Consider the following 18,892-nt stretch of genomic DNA (forward strand, 5'->3'; position numbering starts at 1 on the left):
GTGTGTGTGTGTGTGCGTGTGTGCCAACGAAAAATGTTAAGATAGGGTGAGGCACTGAAGTCCAAGATCTGATTTGAATTTAAGCTGCCGCCAGACACCGTAATATTGCCATCCACTAGATGTCGCTGATGATTCACACCAGTGCAACTGCGAGCCCATTTCTGGATGTTAAAAAAAGTCCTTAAAAATGTCAAGCCAGAACTAAAAATCTGAACTTCCAAGTATTTCTTTTTTTTTTTTTTAACCTTTTAGTTTTTAATATCTTCTCTGTATTCATCCAAAGGGGCCTTCTTTCTCCTTTCACTGATCTCTCTCTACCTTTCTGAATTTAGCAAAAACGCAAGAAGGATAAGCAGGAAACTGTCTCAGTTTCTGTGTATGTTGCTTTTTGTTTGTTTGCTTGCTTTTGAATTTTTTCTGACACTCCTCAGACGTCATTTCCTTGATGCTTTTGGTTAGTGTGTATTAACATAACTTATCCAGTTACTCTAGGTTTCCTATACCCAGTGAAGTTGATTTGCCTTTTACAGATCTGTGTTTGGTTTACTTCAAAAAAGGAGAAATATGTCTTTACTGCTGGGGGTTTGCCCCTGACAATAGGAGGGATGAGATGGTTTTTGTAGTCCAAGGAGGCTAAGTCTTTGGTCAGCCATTCTGGTGTAAAGACTCAAGCTGGAGAGATGCTCCCAGAGGAAGATGGGGTGGTTGGAAGCAGAGGTAATGAAGCCATTCCTTCTGGTATACAAAGTCAGTTCTAGGCTGGATAGTAACAGCAAAAGCGGAAAGGCTGGCAGCTGCTATAGATTTCCACTCCTAATGAGCTACATTTTTTCCCCTAGAGCATGGCTAATAGGGGATGAGATCGTCAAATTTAAAAAGGGGATGTTAAAAGGAAGTAAGGATAGCTTTAATCAAACTGAAAAATTATAAAACTAATTTTTAGAAAAGCTTGAGACCCATGTAAAGTTATTTTGTAAGTATTATAATAGCAAGCTGTGCTTTTTCTTTATTTTTTTTCTTAAAGACTAGAGAAATCTTTTTTTGGTGGGGGCACACTTGAGGCACATGGAAGTTCCCAGGCTGGGGGTCCAATCAGAGCCACAGCTGCTGGCCTGCACCACAGCCACAGCAATGTGAGATCCAAGCCATTTCTGTGACCTACACCACAGCTCACAGCAATGCCGGATCCCCAACCCACTGAGTGAGGTCGGGGATCAAACCCCCATCCTCATGGATATTAGTCAGATTTGTTTCTGCTGCGCCACCACAGGAGCTCCAATCTCCTGTTTTTTAAGCAACAAAACTCTTGGTGTGGGAATATGTGTTGGGGGAGTGTCAGAGCCTGATATTAGATTGGGCATTTCGTCTAGAGCCTGTCTTCAGTGCAGGGGAGCCCTGCTGGTGTAGTACCTTCTGTAAGAGTGGTCTTAAGCTTCTCAGCTGTACGTGAGATTTCAGTAAGAGTTGAAAGGGACTAGCAGATGTCCTGGGGGTTATACCAGGGTGGTGCTTTATGGGTGACTGTAGAGTGAATGGCCCTTTGCCAAGCTCTTCTGCTTATCTCCAGTGCCTGCTTTGGTACATTTTTTTTTTGGCTGTAGACTTTTCTTGGAATGAAGCACTTGCTTGTGTTAATTTTTAAAATAATCTTTTATGGATTTCATTATATTGCTGAAAATGTAACATCCATGAAGTAAGAATAATGTAGGGTTAAATTTCCCAGCCTTTGAAAGAAAAACGCCCAAATTCGCTGATTGTAATCTGACATTCTCTTTAGAATTTCAAGGGATGAATGCCCTATAAATGCCTACTCGACTGTACAGTGGATAGAGAATTGGGGGAAAAGAAGCCACAATGCAGTATCAAAACACAAAACACTTCCTGAGTTTCCCCACAGTATGAATTAATCATATTTGATACTAATTGTGTCCTTGCTACACAACAACTTCCTGTGTAAATTGTGGGAAAATACGAAAACATTTCCAAGCCCCAAGCACGTTTTACAGTTCGCTGTATATGTGATTTGTTATTTGCTAGGTATCCCTTTCAATACAAATTATTCTCTGCAGATTTACCAAGACGCAGTATTGCTATTTTTCATTTTTCGAAAGATTACTAATATTTCCCTTCCCCGCCAATCCCTTTAAAATGTAAAAAGTATTGGGGTTAGGTCAGTAACATAGCTTTGATCGAGCTGTTGGGCTCATTTAGAATTATTTGTGCGTTTATTATTAAGATCTCCAGTGAATTGTTTGACTTTTGTAATTTATAACTCTTTGTCCCAGAGCCAACATTTGGAATTTAAACTACCAAGAAATCATTTTTTATATCTTTGATTAAAGCTCCTCTTCCAACTCAGCATACTCAGAAGTTGGCCTAGTCCTAAACATGGTTTGGTTTCCTGATGGATCTTGGTACTCTGGGTCCCTCAGATATGCCGTGGGTTTACCCTGCAGTAAAGTCCAAAACCAGACAGACCTTTGAGTTTTCTCCAGACCTGTAATGCCCTCCGCAACAAGCACTTTCAGACTAGGGTGATAACCTTAGATCTATGAAGACACTATCAGTGGAGGGTTCCTCTACATTTATTTGATTATTGTGGAGGTTTACTGGAAAATTAATTATTTCATAGAATAGTTAATATATGTAATATGATACTGTATTATTAACAATATATATAAATACAATAAAGTATAATTGATTGATTCATTACTTATAGTACAAGATCATATAATTATATATTATTCAATGTATATCCTTCAAATAACCAAACCTTGTAGCTTTATCAAATCTGTACATATAAAATGTATTGAAAAAGTTGGTTGTTCGGACCTCATATTCATCTGTAGGGGTTCAGATAAATTATAGCCATAAAAACTATGATGAAGGTCTATATTCATTGATGTGAAAAGATGGCTACGCTACATTCTCAGGCAAAAATAAAATAGAAACTGCAAAACGCTCTTGTACTGTTGTGGTCCCATTTTTACAAATGTATATGTTCATAGACACACATCTAAAAGACTATTCACTGGACTATTAGAATTGTAGCTACTTAAAATATTTTTATTTTTCTGTATCTTCTAATTTTTATGATGAAATTATACTACTTTTTATTATGAGAAAATAAATAAGGAAGCTTTTACTTGTTGGGAATAAAAGGTTGTGTTTGTTTTCAATCTCAGTTCATTGTGTGTTTTCAGATGCTGATATCAAAATGTAACTAGAGCAAAAAACACAGATGTGTTTCTGTAACATTGTGGATTCTAGGATAAAGTGTCATTCTCCAAAATATTGGTATCCATTTTAAAGGAGGAAGAAAAAACATGTTCTTTATCAGTTTGCCCCTGAAAACAAAAGCATTGAAATCATTTTCTCTACTTCTTCAGAGCTAGTAGACCCATTTCATGTCTTTCTTCCCACAGGCTTGATTAGGATTCTCTTAAGGGTTTATCGAAACATTGCATATATATTAGAAATGTGAGCCTTTCAGCATATTCATATTGCTGTTGCTATTTATTATTTTTTATAAATCACTCCAGGCATTAATCTTAAGAAAGCCTTCCAGGATTTAATTTATTTTAATTAAGATATAACATGAGGATGTAGTAAATGTTGACACTTTGCAAGTTCCCCATTCATGCTGTCTGCATTGTATCTTCTAATTTCCAGTTGCAAATAATGACCAAGAATTACTGGGTCTTGCTTGATGCAATGGCCTTTTTTGTTTTTGTTTTTACCACACCTTTTCTTGGGCCAAAATAATTAAGTGGTGGAATTCTTTTTTAAGAAAATCAAGTTGTTTTAGTTTAGGTAGGCTAACACAGTCTAGTCAGAATATTTTTATAGAGCCGATGATTTGATTCAAAGCAAAAAGTAAGTACAGATCCACTTGTGAAATGGATTATAAAATGACTTTGTGTTGTGCTTAATTTGGACTGGAGGTTGAGAAAGGGAAGGATGAATACAGATCAGTGGGATAGTCATTGCAGTTGTGAGTAGCTGGGTATTTACTTCCTTGTTCAATGTCTGTCTCTCTTTCACATTGTAAACTCTGAGAATGGAGACTGCGTCTCTTATCTTCTTGGTTGTTGTAACTCCAGCAACTTCAGAGCCTGCAACTTAGTAGGTACTGAGTGGATAAATATCAAATGAAGGAATGTGTTCTGGAAATAGTAGAGTTGTCATCTTCAGGTATTTCTTCCTGGAGTTACTTTTCCCAAATATTCTTTAGGTTTTTATCAAAAGTTGAATTGGTCCAAAAAAATATCCGAATCATTCCTCTTTAAGAAATAGGACATTATTGATTTATCCAGTTCTAGGAAAGATGGAGTAGCCTCATTATTCCCAGATCCTCCCACTTAAAACTAAAAACCTCTAGACATCCCATAAAGAATGAGCATAGGAAGACTTTGAAAGGTAGAAGGAAGAAGACAGATAGTCTGAGAACCTTCAGACATGAGGAACCACACGGCTGTGGATCCCCTGGGTTTCTTACTACTTCTCATACATCATGAACAGAGCATGCCATAAGCCTCCCACCTGGACTGCCAATAAGCACAGACTACCCAAAAACCCTGCTCCCATGAAGGACTGGGAAGAGAATGGCCTAATAGCTGAAAACCTTTTTGAGCATATTCTCTGTACACCAGCCAAGTACCAATGAAATAAATAGTCCCTCACTCCTCTGTGGTTTTAGCAGGGCCAAGCAGAGAGCTGAGCTTCTACCCCATGCCCCCATCTATACAATCAGGCAGCAATGCTTCAGTTCTCCCACTTGGTAGTCTGGGCAGGACTGAGCAGGGAACTGGTCTCCCATTTCCTGCCTGACCGAAGCAGCAGTGTCAGCTTCTCCCACTTTGTGGTGTTTGTGTGGCTGAGTGGAACCTGAGCTTCCAGCCACTTCTTGGTGCTCCTATTCCAGAATGAACTGAGTCTCCACTACTGCCCTGTGTCAACAAGACTAAGTGAGGCAGTGCAAATTGGGATTCATCAGCATTCTCCTTTCTCCTGCCCCAGTGGGAAGCTGACCTTCCACATTACCCATCCACACAGCAGCAATGAGACCGAAGGAGATGGTGTAAGGCAGAATTAGTTGTCCCTCTGGTTTGGCTCAGTGCCCCACTGGTGCTAATGAGGTCCCATATGGCATCAGGGAGACTCATCAGTGTTGTCTGACTCATCAGTACTCTAGTCTCTCCAACCCGTGAAAGCAGACCCAGTGGGCAGGTGAGCTTTCACCTCCACTAACATCAATAAAGTGGAATGAGGATGTGGAAATGGGCATTCTGCTCTCCTATCCTTTGGGGTTAGTAGGGCCCATTGGGAGCTGAGCTTCCTTGTCCATTCAGTAGCAATAAAATAGTGTCACTTCTGCCATCCCCCACTCTTCCAGTGGCAGTGGAGTTCATCAGGAAGCTGAACTTACACATTTACATAGAGCCAACCAAGTGACGTGAGTTGGAGCCCTGCTTTCACTGGGAAGTTGTTATCAGGGCTACCTCACCTGAATGCAGTAAGATGAGTGCAGTGTGCTACTTTTGCTGAGATAGTGTAGACAAGGCCCACTGGGAAGCTATATATGCACTCATCCAGCCTTCCTGCTGGAAGACAGACTGCTAAAGGAGAAGAATGAATAGAATTAAGAGTTTCATAATATCCAGAATGTCCAGGATATAGTTGAAAATCACTCCTCATACCAAGAACCAAGAAAAATCACAATGTGAATGAGAAAACAACCAACATGAATCAAGAATGAACCAGATATTGGATTTTATCTAAAATATCAACAAGGGTTTTAAAGAAGCCATCATAAAAATATTTCAACAAGAAATTGCATATTTTCTAGAAACAAATGAAAATTGGAAAATTTCAACTAAGAAATGTTATAAAAAGGATCACATGGAAATTATGGAGCTGAAAGATACAATCACCAAAATAAAAGAAAAACTCACTGGATGGGCTCAATAGTAGAGTGGAGATGATAGGATAGAATAAATGAACTTGAGGACAGATCAATAGAAGCTACACTAGAATTTACCCAGACTGAAAAACAGAGAAATAGATTGGAAAAAGAAGGAGAACAGAGCTGGGGCAGGGTCTTAGTCTGTGGAAATAATTAAAAAAGAACTAGCATTCATATTTTCAGAGACCAGGGGAGAAAGTGAGAATGAAAAAGTGTTCAAAGAAATAATGGCTGAAAACTTCCTAATTTAGTGAAAGACATAAACCTGTAGATTAAGAAGCTGAAGCTGAGTAAACTCCAAACAGGATAAACCCAAAGAAATTTATATGAAGACACATTAGGATTTAACTTCTGAAAACTAAAAGCAAAGGAAAGAATGGACTTATTACTTGAAATACAACAGATTTCTCATCTGAATCCATGGAGGCCAGAGGAAGTCGTATAATATTTTTTCAGTACTGAAATTGTAGCAAGAATATCCCTCAGGAATAAAGGGAAGTAAAGAAATTCTCAGATTAAGGAATGCTAAGAGAATTTTTTGCTCCTTTTAAAGGATGGCTAAAGGAAGTTCTCTAAACAGAAAGGAAATGGTAGCCGAGGCTTGCAGCTTCAGAAAGGAAAGGAGAACATTGGGATGGGTAAAAATAGAGGTGAATAATAATGGATTATCCTTCTTCTCACAAGTTTCTTAAACCATATGATTGAAACAAAAATTATAAAACCAATTGTGATATTAAATGTGTACAGAGAAAATAAACAATTGTACTTACAAACTGGGAATGTAAAAGGATCTAAATGCAAATAAACTCTCTGCAAGTCACTAGAAACATCTCTGGCAGTAGATTCCAATAAATTATGCATTCATACTGTAATATCTAGAACAATCAGTATTTCAAATTGGTGGTTCTCCTTCCTGACTTTTTAAAAAATATGGTTATATACCCGTATATGTACCTTACAAAATGCAGAATGTTGACATGATTTTATATAAGTGCTTTCACATTTTACATGACATTCTGCAATTTGCTTTTTTATTTAATATATTTTTTACAAGGATTCATGGTGACTACTGTGTTAGATGTGAATGCACCACCTTAATTTTCTGCTCCTTCATTGAGAGGCTTTCCCCCTCCCTCCCCCGCCCAGGATTTAGCCACTGTGAGCAATGCATAATGGACATGCTTGTTGGAGGTTCCTTGACTACGTGTGTGTCTGTGTGTGTTTGTATTTGAATTTTTCTAACTGAAATAAAACCCCTTTGGTATTTTCCTCCCTATTGTTCGCTTGACTCATTCTGGCCAATATGCTAAATCCGATTTGTGCAGATCCCATTTAGCAGGGCATAGCTTTCCTAGAAATGCAAACTCTAAGAGAATCAGAAGATGTGTTCCTGCATCATGGTAGGCCTTCAGCCAAGGGGTTCAAACATTGCTGGTCACTTTTCCCAGAGCACAGGGATGTTCAGGAAGTCTTTTCAACTATGTTCAGGTATCCCTGATTGCCTACAGATCCATTTCCTTGAGGATTCTTGGGACCACTAGAAAATACCCTCCATTCTTTGCTCCCTTGATTTTTTATAGCATTTATGGACATGGATCCTTCCATCTCTCTGGTCCGTTAAGATGGTTAAACACAGCTAGTCAGGAAGCCCAGTCAATGGCAACAAAGGTGCCAGACTGCACTCAGGTAGCAAGGGAGACAGATGCTCTTTGACTGAGAATGTTTGCAGGTTGGTACACCATCAGTCACTGGCCAGAAGGGAATAGACATTATGGATGCTTGATAGCTGATTTGGTGGGGTAGGGGGAAGATGTAGACATAGATGTACACACAGTGGATATATGAGTTCTGTAGGGTTGTATTAAGGAGAATATTATAGGCAAATAGAATTATGATAAATTAGTGATGATTCAATGGCTAAAATTTCTCTGAGGACAAGAAAGGCTTTGTTAACTCCTTGGGAAGGGTAGTAGGAAAGGGTCACTCCTTTATTGCTACCAATGCTCTTTCAATATGGAAAATCTGTTGGTTTCTAAGTGAATCTTTTTTTTTTTTTTCACCTTAACTATCTTGTGAGTTGCTTCCAAAATACGGTAGAAAAATAATTTGTTTGCTGACATGTAGGGGATTTTAGTTAGTACTTTGTGTTTTATGATATGCCTTAGGATGGGTGATTTATCTTTATCAGTCTCCAAATAAGGGACATGAAGACTTTTACAAACAATTTTCAGTTGTGAAAACCTTCCTAAAAAATGTTGCTTTGGGAAATCAGGATGACCTCTTGTTCCTGATTTTCAGAGCAGCTCCCTGGGAGATGGAAAAACTCTTTGAGAAATCAGTGTATAATTAATGCGTATTTCTTTGTTTAAAAGAAAGACTAAATTATTATTAAAAGCATTTGAGGTGACCTGTCTTTTGTAGCAAGGGCATTTTGATGGCTAAATTATGATAAAGGGAGCATTGTGTTTGTCAGCTATTATCATTCTAAATTTGCATAAAAGTTATCATAATGGTGAGAGACATTAAATGCATTAATTATCCATTAAAGGGGTAATTTAACAGTCATTAAGAGAGGCACCAGTAGATTGGTGATCATCTTTACAAATGATGTACTTGATCTAAGCTTTATATAACATCAAAAAGATTAATCTGCCATTTTTACTTTGGTAAAATATACATTTTGTTTTCATTTTCTGGTGTTCTCGTGAGAGGAGGTGAGCTGAAGGTCCCTCCACTCTGCCATCCACTTTTCGGTTTGTGCCAGGAGCAGATGTCCTGTGGTGGCTTCCCTGGTCACCGAGTTGCATGGGGAGTGGGCATCCTATCAGGGGCTCCTCGAGGTCAGGGAGTCACCTGAAGGACAGGCATCCCATCCAGAGCTTCTCAGTGGGTGCAGTTGCCTGAGGGGGTGGTCCTTGACTCTGAGGCACACATCGCACTGGGCCCTCAGGCAGCACCTTCTTTGCTCCAGAGCCTTGGAGACTGGACCTGTATCTAAAGCCCAGGTTAGTCTCCAACCAGGGTTTATGTCTAATTGATGACTAAATCCTTGTGCCAGGTGAGGCCTCCTCCCATTGAGAACTGCTTCTTTCTGTGCTCATTATCTTGAGCTTCTCATTGAGGAGTTTTAAAGCTGGGAAAAAGAGATGTAAATGAATCACTGGCTTATTATAAAAAGGATATATAACTCAGGAGCAGCCAGATGGAAGATATGCACGAGTGAGATGTAGGGAAAGGGCTTGGAGCTTCCATGAGCTCCTGTTTTAGTTTTCTGGTAGCTTCTGTTAAGAATTGAATATTGAAATGAAGGAGCAAGAATACATCTTGTGCCTGCCCTATAACTTTGCACAAGATACATGGTGATACCAATACCCAGTCTTGGACCAGGTATGGGTTGGTCATATTGGCTGATAGGATCCATATTTCTACCTGGCATGGGTGAGAAACCTTGCCATTGTCCCAAGATCAGTAACTATAAAGCAGCCTCATCACTGTTCTCAGTATTTCCCATCATATTGATCTTACGGCAGTTGGAGGTACCCACTTCCCATCGTCTGGACATCACAGCCAGCAGCCTGGAGCCACCTTTGTCCAGCCTATCGGTGTCTAAGTTTGAAATGTCTTTGTCTCCATTGGGGTTATGATGCTTGCAAATGAAAGGAAATGCTCAAGCTCTCCTGCACAAAGGAGTTTGTTTGTTTGTAAATTAGGATAGAGAGGTGGAACCCAAGGGCAGCAGAATAACCAGGCCACCTGAAGGGTTGAGGTGGGGAAGGGAAGAGTTCTTAGCAAACAAGACACACTCTTTCCCACCTACTGACATTGGTTGCTTTCTTTTCAGCCTTGTTGCAGACCTGGTTTCTCTGCTTTGCTAGGGATATGGGCCCTGGCCCTGACTGATGTGCATTTCTGAGGCCTTGCTAGATTGTAAACTCCTTAATGGTAGGAATGGTGTCCCCTATTTCTTTTGAATCTATGGCTTTTAGCATTTAGGACATACCCTTCTTTTTCATTATTAGATAAATGTGATCTAGTCTGACTTAGCAACATTTCTAAGTGGACTTTTATATGCCAGATATCATTCATGGAAAAAAATTATCCTTGACCCAACAAGGGCTCATGGGATGAATAAATTATGAGGATGATATATTTGGTTGGCATGGTGGGACACAAAAACTTTTACTTTCAAGTCTCTAATTATGCATGATTTTATACTGGCTCTTGAACAAAGAAAATCACAGAGAACCATTCTTTTTTCTAGAATCTGCTGAAATTATTGATCATGGCTTATGCTATAAACCCATTATGGTAGACTCTATAAAATAACTCACACAGCCTGTTTCAACCTCCTCCCTTGCCCTCTTCTCCTTGATCTCTCAGACAGTCTTTCATCTACGAATGCCCATGTGACCTAGTTCTGGCCAATGGGATATTGGCTGACATTCCTAGGGTTTTGTTTTTTTTTTTTTCCCCCATCACTTAAAAACATAAAGAGGAAGCTTTTCTTCATTTGCCTTCTTCCTATTTGGAACACAGTTGCTATGTCTGGAGATGGAACAGCCATTCTGCTACCATGAAAATGAAAGCCATAGGTTAAAGATGGAAGGCTAGCAAGTTGGGAGAAGCTGATACCTCAGAGAATGTTCTTGAATAGCTAGCTGCAAACTAACTGCTCTTACTTCTTTAAGCTGTTGTTGGGTGGCTTTTTTGTTCCTTGCAGTTGAATGCACTGTGTGGACTAACATTCACATAGCAGTGCCAAAGCATTACCTGAAGAGTGTGAAGAATCATGCCCGTTGGTTGAAATAGCCTAATTCAGTTGCTCCCTAAATCAGCATTTATTCATCCATGAATTAATCCATCCTTCATTAATCCAGTCAGCCATCTCTGTGTCCATTTGATTTATATGAATAGGGCAAGAGCCTACTGTATATGTTTAGCACTGGGCCAGGTCCTCTGAGAAACAGCGTTCCCATCTTATTTGGGGCCAACACTTCATGAGTTGCTATTGAGATGAAGGTCAGAGACAGCAGGGAAAGAGCTTGGGGTTTTGGTGGATGCGAAACCACCCTTCTATTTGCCAACTGCCTGGAAACTTGAGCATCATCCATTTCTCTGTGAGTCTGCCTTTTCTGTAGAAATGGTTAATACCTGCCTATAGGGAAGCACTACATGGGACGTCTAAAGATGTAAAATATATGTCCTGACAGGGAGTTCCCTGAAGGTCTAGTGGTTAGGATTCAGTGCTTTCATCACTGTGGCCTGGGTTCAATCCCTCGTCTGGACACTGAGATCCCACATTAGCCACTGCATGCCATGGCAGAGAAATAAAAAAAAAAAAAAATCCTGGCACACAGAAGTGCTGAATAAAACTCCAGGGGGAAGAAAGCAAAGGGGAACTGCTGATGAAGAAAAGCACCTTGAATAAACTCCTCTTGTTTTGTTGGTGAAAGAAACTACATGGAATCAGGTGGATAAAGGGCAGCTTTTAATGCCAGAACTAGGCTCTGGGGAATTGAGGCTAGACTAGGAATTCTTCTATACCACCAGCCATCTGCCTTTTCCCTGGCTTGCTTAGTTTTGCCTTCTAAGTATATGTATGTTGGTGTGGTGGGGAGGCAGGCAAGTGGGTATGATAATGAGGCACAGTTCCCTTTAGGCAGTGTCTTAGGTTGTGGTTAATTTGTTGCAAAACTCATGACTAGAAGGCTCTTTTTCCTCATACTGGATTGCTATATAGGGAATTCCTATTTATGGCCTCTAATTCTTTGAGGCTTCTTTGCTAGGAGCAATTAGGAATGGGGAGGGAAAATGAAGCAGCATTGGGAATGCTTTCTTCCCCTCACCTGGCATGCTTTGCTGGGAGGAGCAGACAGACCTTGCACAGACCTCCAGGCATTGGGCTCCGCTCTTCATATATAGCGTTCTTTCCTTACCGGGTCAGTAGCATTGTGTTTAGCCTGCATGTTTGTCTCTTGCCACATACTGTCTTTAACACAGGCAAGTAGGAAGTTCCTGCTGTGGCTCAGCAGGTTATGAACCTGACTAGTATCCATGAGGATGCAGTTCCATCCCTGGCCTCACTCAGTGGGTTAAGGATGCAGTGTTGCCATGAGCTGTGTGTAGTGTCAATAACAGATGAGGCTCGGGTCCTGCATCACTGTGGCTGTGGTGTAGGTCGGCAGCTGCAGCTTTGATTTGACCCCTAGCCTGGGAACTTCCACATGCTATGGGTGCAGCCCTAAAGAGCAAAAAAACCAAACCAAAACAAACAAATAAATAAACAAAAAACGTCAAAAAACACAGGCAGATAGAAGAGATGGGGAAGGAATACAACTTTTGCTGTTTCTTCCTTTGATCTTGAGTCACAGATCACAGTGGCTACAAGGTCATCTTTGCTTTACAGAGTTCTGTGACAAAACATGCTGCTGCTTTTTGGTTGTTATTGTGGAGAACAAACTGAAGATTTGATTTTTACGTACTCTCTTTCTCTTTACTTCTGGAAGTCCTCATTGTGTTGTTCAACACAAAGGTGGCAATGAACTTGAAATCACCAATTTATTCCAGCAAGGCGAGGAAGGAGTGGAGACCTGCCACACTGAGTGTCACAAAGACGCTGAGTATGATATATTATTTCTCCCTCATAATGAATTCCCACCTTCTTTGGAGTTCTTGTTCGATGAGTGTCCTTGTTTGAATGTATTAACCAAGGTGCCCAGCTTTCCCCCTTAGCACCCAATCACCCTAGCAAAGGGAGGCCCCTGACACAAACCTGGCCTTTTAGACTCCCCTAGGACTTCAAATTGAGCAGAATGTCCCAGACACTCTTTGGCATTTTCTTTCTTTCTTTCTTTTTTTAATATTAAAAGAAAAGCTTTTATTGAGGAAAAAATGATAGTTTTTTTGTTATTGTTTTCCATTTCTTAGTAATGGTGTCATTGGGAGGAAGTAGAAAAGGGGGCGCAGGGGAGTCAAATCCCTTTGGGGGAGGAGGCTCAAGCTGCCCAGACTTTCTTGTCCCTCCTGATTTTGGGCACCTGGGGGCAGGGGTATGGGAGAGTGAAAGGAAGGAAGCAGGGCATGATTGATAAAGCTAATGAGTAGGCAAAAGGCACTGGTGGGTTATATTTTGGGTCTGTGGAGGGAGGGCATGGGTCAGGCCCCTGGAGTAAAGCCAGGGGCTCCTTGGCATCCAGGCCTGGCTGCTAATCTTCTCCCTTCCCTTTCTTGGTTTTGGCCTTGGCTTTGGCCTTGGGGGTGTGGGGCTTGGTCACATGGATGGTCTGCTGACACTGAGCATTGTACCAAGCCTTCTTCAGGGTACCTTGGTGGGCTTTGGTGCCTGTGCCCCCATCACATGCCTCCCAGCTCTCAAACTTGTACTTGCAGTCGGCTCCAAACTCCTTCTTCCAGTTATGGGGCACTTGGCACAGGATGTGCTGCATCTGGGCCCTGCAGGTGCCCTCGAGGAAACCCATGCCGCAGTTCTTGCTGCTGGGGGTGCAGGGCCCCCAGGTCCACTCAACACACTCGCTCCCCAGGCTGCCCCTCTTCACTTTGTCTTTCTTGTTGGCTACTGGATCAAGGCTGGCTAGAAGGAGGAAGCCTAGGCGCTGCATGTGGCTTGCAGCCGGTGCTGTTTCGCTCCTTCCCACGCCGGCCCATCTCTGGCATTTTCTTGTCATATTGAATAATTCTTGCCATTTGGAACTCCATGGTGGCCCTTGTTCCTTCTTTCTCATGTCTTGTTCTCTCTAGTTTTCTTGTTGATTCTTTGAGGTCCCCTTGTGCTTTCTGAACATTCCGTCTTGGTTTAAATTTCCAAAGTGACTATATTTTACTGGTGACCAGAGAACCCTGGCCAGTGCAGTGGGCCTTTTTATAAACTAACCCATTTTTTTCTTGCACTTTTATGTCTGACTCTGTCCATGACCAGCTATCCTAAGATGACAGACAAATCAAGGAGGTCAAGTAGCATGAGTTAGGGCCTAAGGGGCTGAACCTCCTCCCGAGGGGCCACTCAGAGCAGCCAGCAGCATACAGTTCTTGCTTTTGTTGCTTTTAAGCTAATGGTTGGCCTGAATTTTGAAGCTCACAGAGCTGTATATTTCTGAATAACACACGCATAAGGTCCTTATTCAGAATCTGACTTATGTATTGCTCAGTACTGCTTTTAGGATTTCCTTGTTAGAAATGACCGAATTCCTTTTATTATTGCCTTAGAGATAGGTATTCCCTTTCTTGGGGAAGAATCTACCTAAGCTCAAATTCCTCCATGAAATCATCCTCTCTTCATCTCTACCCTTATGCCCTGAGCAGAGTGAGTTCCTGTTGGCCATGCATGAGTCAGAACTAAACTTGGCAGAGCTGCAAAACTCTAGAAAGCCCACCAGGCAGGCAGCAGATAGGAGTCCAGTAGGCCAGATGTCATGATAAATTGTAGTGATTCTGAGGCTCAGGTCAGGGATATGATGGAGGAGAAGGAGCTAGGACAAACACAACCCATACCAGTGGGCTACCACTGCTCATCTCTAGCTGCAGCTGTCACATGCAAAGGTAGGTACACTGTTGTCAGACCTGAAAATCTGTATTTTGACATGAACCATCCCATTAAAAAATATTGGCAGCAAATTGAAATTTAAAATGTTGTGCATAAAATGTTGTGCAGACCTCACTACTTGGGCCAAACAAAACTTGACTGCAGACTGATCTTACCCTTGGGTCTCAAGAATTCTTGACGTCTTTACTCTTAATGAACCAGGACTGAGCCATAGTAATTCATAGAGGAGAACAACTTGCAAAAGATCAAGCATAGAATGTACCTTATAGATGTGTATGCATAGAATGGTTCTATGTCTAGATATAGATACAGATACAGCTATAGCTATCTATATTTGTGTGTGTGTAAGGATACACACACACATTAGTGTATGAATGGGGAGACAGTAAGTAGAGAAACCACATTGTTATTGTCAGTAATTATCTCCTAGAGGAAAGGAGGTGGGAAGTGTTGGAGCACTTACAAATTTTTATGGCCACACCTGCCACATATGGAAGTTCCCAGCCTAGGGGTCAAATCAGGGCTATAGTTGCGGTCTATACCACAGTCATGGCAACACTGTATCCAAGACACATCTGTGACCTACACTGCAGCTTGTGGCAATGCCAGATCCTTAACCCACTGAGTGAGGCCAGGGATCAAACCTGCATCCTCACCATGACAACGTCAGGTCCTTAACCTGATGGGCCACAATGGGAATTCCCGGCACTTAAAATTTTCATGTCCCATTTCTGTAATGTTTAAGTTTTTAGTGACAAAGATCTTACTTCCTTAGTCAGAAAAAAAAAATGATACAACTAAAATGGGAAGAGAGATGTTGGGGCCTGATAGTGCTGTGCTGTATGGTTACCCCAGCCACTCTCTTCTGCGGGGAGGGGTGTTTACAAGACTTATCATCCCTGTTGCAGAGCTCCCTGAAGACAGGAACCACCTCTTTTTTGTTGCATTTCCAGTGCCTGTTTTTGAAGGTGCCCCAGTGTGTATGTGATCTTTGGCATGCTTTCTCTGACTGGACTGAATGAGTGGGTGAAGGAGTTTGATAGAAGCAGCTCTCTTAATAAGAAGCTTGGGAGCATGTTTGGACCACCTGTGTTTATTGTATAATTGTCTCAATGCTGGGTTTCATCTACTTATAGTCATGGACGGGAGACATTTTCCTGTCTTGGTTTGTTAATCTGCAGTTTTACAAGATGTTTCAAGTTTGACACCCTCTGTGTCTCCTGACTGATCTGCTGTCTGTCTTCCTTTGACATTCACACATGCTAAGAATCAGATCCCTTACCTGTTCAGGGTCTCAGTTGCCAAACTTTGGCAAATTTGGTCAGGAACTTTCATGGGGGACAAATCCATAGAGCATAGAGAGAAGAAAGACTGTGCACACATGGAACAGAGAGGCCTCAAAAGGGAGCTGCTTTAGGAGGCCCCACAGGTGGTGAGGGTGAGGGAAGAGACGAGGGGTCCACGAGTCAGGCCCCTTCTACCCTGTGCTATTGCTTTGTCTTGAAAAACTTTCATAAAAGGACAATGAGTAATATAACAAACACCAAGATTACCATTTGGAATTAATGGATGTTCACCTTTTGTCATTTTTATGTTTGAAAATATCTTTTTTCCTGTCTTTAAGAAGTCCTGCTTCTGGAGTTCCCGTCATGGCGCAGTGGTTAACGAATCCGACTAGGAACCATGAGGTTGCGGGTTCGGTCCCTGCCCTTGCTCAGTGGGTTAACGATCCGGCGTTGCCGTGAGCTGTGGTGTAGGTTGCAGACTCGGCTCGGATCCTGCATTGCTGTGGTTCTGGCGTAGGCTGGTGGCTACGGCTCCAATTAGACCCCTAGCCTGGGACTCTCCATATGCCGCAGGATCGGCCTAAGAAATAGCAAAAAGACAAAAAAAAAAAAAAAAAGAAGTCCTGCTTCTATCCATACTGCAGCAGTGACAACACCAGGTCCTTAACCTGCTGAGCTACTAGGGAACTCCACTTTTCAGCTAATTTTGATTCTAATTTAGTATCTACGGCAAAAGAAGACTCTCCCCCTAGTGACTTACCACAATTCTGCTTTCTATACTGCTCAAAAGTGATTGTATCATTTCATTTATTGGAACATAGCTTGAATTTTACACTGAATTTTCTGTGTTGTTGCTAGAGGAAAAGTGCTATAATAATTTCTTTTTGTGAATAATTAATCAATAGTTCTACCTGTGGAATCAATTTGATGTTTCAAGAGGGCTACTGTACCTTAAAAATGACGCTGATGTTTTTGCCCATTGGATTAGCATTAATGAAAGTAATCTTCAGTGGCAAAGCATTAATGTGAAATATGAACATGCCTATGGGACAGAAAGAAAAGAAAATGGTAAAAAAAAAAAGAAAAAAAAAACCAGTACTGCTTCTTTTTGGAGTACCTGTTGTGGCTCAGTGAGTTAAGGACCTAATGTTTTCACTGTGAGAATGCAGGTTCAATCCCTGGCCTCATTCAGTGGATTAAGGATCTGGCATTGCTGCAAGATGTGGTGTAAGTCACAGACGTGACTTGGATCCAGTGTAGCCATGGCTGTGGCGTAGGCCTCCGCTATACCTCCTATTGAACCCCTGGCCTGGGAACTTCCATATGCTGCAGGTGCGGTGCTAAAAAAAAAAAAGGAAAAAAAAAAGAAAAGATTACTGCTTCTTTTTTGATCAAAGCTTGTGGTGTAGTCCTAATGATGGGTTTTCTAAATAATGATATTTAAGGAAGCATGATGACAGTGGTGTCCAAGCCATCCCAGAAGCCAGGCTGCTGATGATTTTTCATTCCTCCTGCAGAGATGGGGTGCCTGCAGTGTGTGGGGTCTGACATGCCTGCCCTGGCATTCCATCTGCAGCCCCCTATGAGTTCTCTGCACCTTCCACTCCCCTGGAATGGGGTGACTCTGAACTGTCTGATCCACAGATGAGACTTCTTCTCCATTCCAGATTCTTCAAGGTGGGATCTGGGAGGAGGGCATCCCAGGAGGAATGTTTTTCAAGCTAAGTGCTGACATCTCGCTTAATTACACAATAGGCACTTTTTTTCAGACGACAAGACTGTCCTTGTTTTTCAGTGTTGTGAACCAGACGTTCTGAGCTCATTTTCCTTTGATCAGTGTTACACAACTTTTCTTTGTGCTAATCTGTTCCAATTCAAAATAGATTAAAACCACCACATGAATGGCAGCTGCAGGTTTTTGTTTTTCTTAAAAATTATCTATCTGAAGGGGACAAAAAAAAATCTAAGAAATTGTATTATTCTGGGTGAAAGTATTAATAATGCATTCTTTGCCAAGATGACTAAAATTGGGAAAGTATGATAAGAAAATAAAAGAGAAAGCTTGGAAAAGCAGCTTGTCTGAGGAGCACATCAGTAGCTTCAGAGGCTATTTCAGGAGAGGTTTTGAGTAGTTCAAATCTAAGAACCTCAAGTGGCTGTAAGAAGAATTTCCAGGAGTTCCCGTCATGGCGCAGTGGTTGACGAATCCGACTAGGAACCATGCATGAGGTTGCGGGTTCGGTCCCTGGCCTTGCTCAGTGGGTTAAGGATCCGGCGTTGCCGTGAGCTGTGGTGTAGGTTGCAGATGCGGCTCGGATCCCACCGAGGCCTTCGGCTGCAGCTCCAATTAGACCCCTAGCCTGGGAAACTCCATGTGCCGTGGGAGTGGCCCAAGAAATGACAAAAAGACAAAAAAAAAAAAAAAAGAAGAATTTCCAGAAAATGAACTATTTCCAATGTTTTGTTTTCACGTCAGTCAAATGTAGAACACACAGGGCTCATATGCCAGACCACAGAACTGAAGGCTCTCCGTCTCGTGTGGTGTGTTGGGGCCTTTGTGGCTGGCGAGCCATATAGAGCTTTTGTTTGTTTATATTCTGTTTGTTTAGATTCTTCTTGACCTTGAGCAATGACAGGAGAGCACATCTGTTGCTCCCACTGACATCTGGGCAAGACATTTCTTTGTCCTTATTAAGTCATAGTTATTCCTTAGGGCACATATAGGCCAGAGAGTCCAACTTCTCTAATCTTTTGCAAATGGTACTTTGGCAATGGTGGAAGAAAGCTATGAAGATTAGTTGTTCTTATAATAACACAAATTCTTATGAACCAACCTTTGAGCTATTTTGATGACATTTCTGGTCATGCCAGAATGGATCACTGGAGTCCTTGGTAATGGATTCAGATCCTTCAGTAATACCTCTGGGAGAAGGTTCTAGAAAGAACCAACTCACATTGAATTTAACAATAGAAAAGATGTTGTTTATTGTTTATATCTGTTTTGGTTATGATGGAAAACTCAACCCAAAGTAGCACAGCAACAAAGACATTACCAAAAAGTTCAAAGAAGTGATCTGACTT

The 18,892-nt window shown here is 41.4% G+C and overlaps 2 protein-coding genes across 4 annotated transcripts in view; one reads left to right on the top strand and one right to left on the bottom strand.

The window, feature by feature from the left end:
- The window catches only part of CACNA2D3 (calcium voltage-gated channel auxiliary subunit alpha2delta 3), a 795,368-nt gene that overhangs the window by 261,878 nt on the left and 514,598 nt on the right, over window positions 1–18,892 (top strand). The window lies entirely within an intron of this gene.
- LOC125125712 (midkine-like) lies at window positions 13,134–13,584 on the bottom strand. The gene has a single exon (XM_047777107.1). The coding sequence runs from the start codon at window positions 13,582–13,584 to the stop codon at window positions 13,171–13,173; it is 414 nt and encodes a 137-aa protein (XP_047633063.1). The 3' UTR covers window positions 13,134–13,170.

This window comes from Phacochoerus africanus, chromosome 1 (genome assembly GCF_016906955.1).
Source record: "Phacochoerus africanus isolate WHEZ1 chromosome 1, ROS_Pafr_v1, whole genome shotgun sequence".
Taxonomy (NCBI): Eukaryota; Metazoa; Chordata; class Mammalia; order Artiodactyla; family Suidae; genus Phacochoerus; species Phacochoerus africanus.